Raw genomic sequence first — 4,301 nt, 5'->3', positions numbered from 1 at the left:
CACTTGCCTGTATATGCATGATATATATATATGAAAGCTTCATTCTTTCATTCCACCGAGAAGAAATCGAGAGAAGCTCCGGGGGAAGTGCGAAAAAAAAATCCTTACGCCTTTTATCTTGTAGATTTGTGATTTGTGTAAGATCCGTCCGTCAGAATTTCAATCCCATTTCAGTAGCATGTTTCTATAGACGAAAGCTTCAACTGGACGTAAGTTTTACTACATTTTGATATGATTTAGAATTAGGATATTGTCAGAATCAGATATGATTGATATATGACGCTCTTGAAATATTAGACAGTGTAGAATCGAAAACAGATCGAAGAAACGATACCGAATGTAATTGTTATGATTTTTGGAGTTTATTTGATTGAGATTCGATATCATATTTGGATTATCGTTGAGATTATGAGTTATACCGAGATCGATTATGAGTTCTGGTATTATATCTGTGATTTTGAGATTGACGGGGTTATTGAGATTGTATTATTATGCCGTCGAAACATCAGTAGATTGATAGTGATCAGATTCAGTATTGATTGAGATTGTATCATACTTTATTGACATTGATCAGAGTATGTCTTGATTTGAGTATTGATCAGAACAGGTCTTCAATTGAGTTGTACATTGATACTGTGCATATTGATATTGTCATTGCCAGATTGGGTATGGACAGAGTTGAATTCGAGACTTCGTCTTCATCGGACCGAGAAGATAAAGGTATAAATTAATGTTGAGTTGGGATTGCACAACTCGAGTGAGGTTTGACTCGAGTTTCCCTAAATCACATATTTTATTTGATTGCATTAATATTTGCAATTCATGAGTGAATTGAGATGCCTGTTCTATTGATTTATAGATAGAAGGTATTAAATGATTGGTCTTGTGACAGAAGGGCCGGATAGTGAGGAATCGTCATTGGCCCATTGCACTTTGTTACAGGATAGTGTATGGCGGAAGTGCCATAGCCTTTGACGGATAGGTCTGGACATCGGACGTTTGGTCATATCGAAGTGGATAGAATTTGAGTTGCTTCTATTACTGATGTTCGATATAGAAAGGGCCAAAGTCCGTGATTAAGAACGTACCACCACCCCGATCGAGAGTGTAGGTGGGTGTATGTTCTTATTCAGATCGGGATCCATAGATTAGGACTGAGTCGAGTCTGAGTCTGAGAATCACGGAAAGTGATTCATTGATTAATATTGATTTATGTTCATGAATATGATACATGGATTTATGTTCCTGATTGTGGTACACGTTTAGAATATGACTTATTATTGATATTGATTAATGTTCTGATTTTGTTACATATTATGAATATTTGTGATATGCTTTTATATTGTTTATATGATCGCATGTATACATGATTTATATTGAGAATGTAATTCTCACCGGAGTTATCCGGCTGTTGTCTTGTTTTTATGTGTGCAAGACAACAGGTGAGACACGATCAGGGTCAAAAAGAGAACGAGGCTGGATTAGATAGCGTGGAGATCCGGGCTCAGAATTAAAGTACGATTCAACACTGATATGTAGTTGAACCTAGTTGAATTATCGTAGACAATACAGGATTTGTATGTTTATATCTATTATGCATTTAGGATTGATTTACATTACGTTTCCGCTTTGTATTTAAAAAAAAAAAATTTAGACCCTGTTATATAATTGATTGTTTAATTTCTAAGAATGATTAGAGTTGGAATTAGTGTCCGGGTCCCCACAACAGGTGGTATCAGATCAATATGTCCAGAACTGTAGGTTTTTAAGACTGAGATAGAAGCTAGTGAGCGGGGTAGAATGAATTTTCTTTCCTTGTATGTGTTTGCTAGCATGTGATTTATGATAATGTTGAATTACATTGTAGATGCTAATGTTGCAATATGTGCTTACTGTTTTTGAAAATACATGTTACCCGAATATCTGAGTTGATTTGATAATGTGTATTATTTTGAAATGAATCAGAACCCATTCTTGATCAGAGGTAAGCTGATCAGAAAGGGACTGAGACGGATTTGTCTCATGTGATTGCTAACTCTGGTGATCATCAGATATACCTCCTCGAAGAATTCTCGAAAGAGATATTACTGTGACTGATCAGATAGATGTGTCAGAAACTCCGATGGAATTACAGTTGAAACAGTTTCAGTCATTTCAACCGCCGATTCTGAGGGGTACTGAGACAGCTGATGATTGTAAGAATTGGTTAGATGATATCGAGGTACTATTTGATTCACTTGATTATCAAGATGAACGGAGAATTAAACTAGTGCCCAATCAATTACAAGAAATTGCAAGAAGTTGATGGATCGCAACTAAAAGAGTATTAGCACAGCGGGGTACAGTGATCACGTGGAAAGTTTTTAAAGCTGAATTCTATCGAAGATTTTTCCCAGGATCGTATAGAGAAGACAAAAGAGTAGAGTTTGAGAATTTGAAACAGGGCCAACTGAATATTGAAGAATATGTTGCTAAATTCTCTACCTTATTGCGTTTTGCTCCTCTTATAGGTGGGAATGATGAAGCTGTAGCAGATCAGTTCATCAACGGATTGAATCCTGAGATATTTGCCTTGATGAAGGTAGAGCGACCCCATCATTTTGCTGATGTTTTGAATAAAGCAAATAGAGTTGAGGTGAGTCTGCTTCGACAACGAGGTAGGTTAGATGTGATCCGACTAGAGACACAGCAATCTCCTCCTAGATTTGATAGTGGCAGTACGAGTGGGAAGCATGATTTGCTAAAAGCTCAAAAGAAACAGTTTAAGAAGTTAGGGAGCGGACCGAGTGGTTCATCTAGCTCCAGTGGTTCTAGCCCGAGTTATACTGGAATTTATTGCAGAACCTGTGGAGGGAGACATCCCACAGAGCAATGTTAGGGAGTGACTGGTAGTTGTCGTATCTGCAGACAGCAGGGACACTTTGCTAGAGTTTGTCCACAGAGAGGTTCCCGAAGATTTCAGGGAGCAGAATCATCTGGTTGTAGTGACCGAGGAACAGACCCAGGAGGCACTTGATGATATAGTGACAGGTAACTGTTCTTTTATGATTATCCTGCGTATGTATTAAGAGATATTAATACATCTTATACATGATTTTGTATGAATTGCATTGAGACATGCTTTATCTGTTGGGTCTGTATTTACTGTAGTATTGATCTCTTTTCCTGTTGGGGAGAGGATTTGATATCAATGAGATTCTGTGACATCTTGTATACTGCAGTAAGATGAGAGTGAAATTGAGTTCGACTGTGTAGTACTTGTGTTGTCTGATTTTGACCGCATTATTGATATAGTAGACAAGTACAGAACTATTGTAGATTATTACCAGGAGATGGCAAGATTCGGACCTGAAATGGCCGAAGAATGAATAATATACGGTAAGGATTCTCGATTTTGAATTCTTTTGACATCTGTATTATCTATGATTCGATGATTATCGAAAGGAATGGAGAAATTCCTTATGTATTCAGTTGAGTTAGAAGATTTACTGCCGGGGAGTTAGAGTTACATTTGATTGTATGTTTCTCTGTAAAATACTTCAGTTCTTGTTATGGGTTGATGAATTATGCTTGTTTATCTATGATATTATGATAGACTCACAGCATATGACTGACTGAATTGAATATTTTGTATTGAATTATCTGAGAACTGAGATTGATGTATACAGAAATTGTTGCGATATGAATCTTGACTGAAACAGATTATATTCAGGGTATGTGATATCCGAAGATAGTATACCGATTGATATTAGAACAGTTGAGACCGTGATCAGTGGTTGAGAACGACACCGATATCAGAAATTTATATTTGCCCGAGTTTAGCAGATTATTGTATATGATTGTTGTTTTGAAATTGCTTGAGAATTGTTATTGTTCTAAAACAGTATGGTAGACAGATATATTGTTTGGGGGACATTACATTCGAAGATGATATAGCAGTTGATTTAAACAACGTTGAAAATGTTATCGGTTAGTCAGAATCGACAGTGACAGTATTGTCAGAAATTGCGTTTTATGAGTTAAATAGATCAGTATAGGTGATTGATATTTTGAATCTGATCCGATATTACTGTTGTTCTAAATCCGTGTTTGATACAGATTGTTGAATATTGTTGAAATTATATACAGTTAAAACGGAATCAGAGCATCGATCAGAGTAACAGGTATGTGACCGAATAGTCTCTTTTACCCGAATATTTTTGATTTATACAACAGAATTCGGTATCGATAGTCAGAATAGAGTGTCGATCAGAATATCAGGTAAGTGATACTATATTGTATGTTAATAACTGACTTGTTTG

The 4,301-nt window shown here is 36.3% G+C and overlaps 1 protein-coding gene across 1 annotated transcript; it reads left to right on the top strand.

The window, feature by feature from the left end:
* The first annotated feature begins 2,122 nt into the window (after positions 1 to 2,122).
* Positions 2,123 to 3,974, top strand: LOC140974889 (uncharacterized). The gene is made up of 3 exons (XM_073438379.1): positions 2,123 to 2,300; positions 2,397 to 2,635; positions 3,885 to 3,974. Exons 1-3 carry the CDS (start codon positions 2,123 to 2,125, stop codon positions 3,972 to 3,974), a joined length of 507 nt encoding a protein of 168 aa, XP_073294480.1.
* The last annotated feature ends 327 nt before the right edge of the window (positions 3,975 to 4,301 follow it).

Source organism: Primulina huaijiensis, chromosome 4 (assembly GCF_012295235.1).
Source record: "Primulina huaijiensis isolate GDHJ02 chromosome 4, ASM1229523v2, whole genome shotgun sequence".
In the NCBI taxonomy this organism is placed as follows: domain Eukaryota; kingdom Viridiplantae; phylum Streptophyta; class Magnoliopsida; order Lamiales; family Gesneriaceae; genus Primulina; species Primulina huaijiensis.
Note: the sequence above shows the minus strand (reverse complement) of the source record. Positions and strands in the feature narration are given on the sequence as shown.

Bases quoted from the DNA above. Each gene is read 5' to 3' on its own strand.
- LOC140974889 (XM_073438379.1), top strand. From the start codon at position 2,123: ATGGAATTACAGTTGAAACAGTTTCAGTCATTTCAACCGCCGATTCTG. The intron at 2,301-2,396 runs GTTGATGGATCG...GATTTTTCCCAG, and splicing joins ATTACAAGAAATTGCAAGAA to GATCGTATAGAGAAGACAAA. The intron at 2,636-3,884 runs GTGAGTCTGCTT...GTTCTAAAACAG, and splicing joins ATAAAGCAAATAGAGTTGAG to TATGGTAGACAGATATATTG.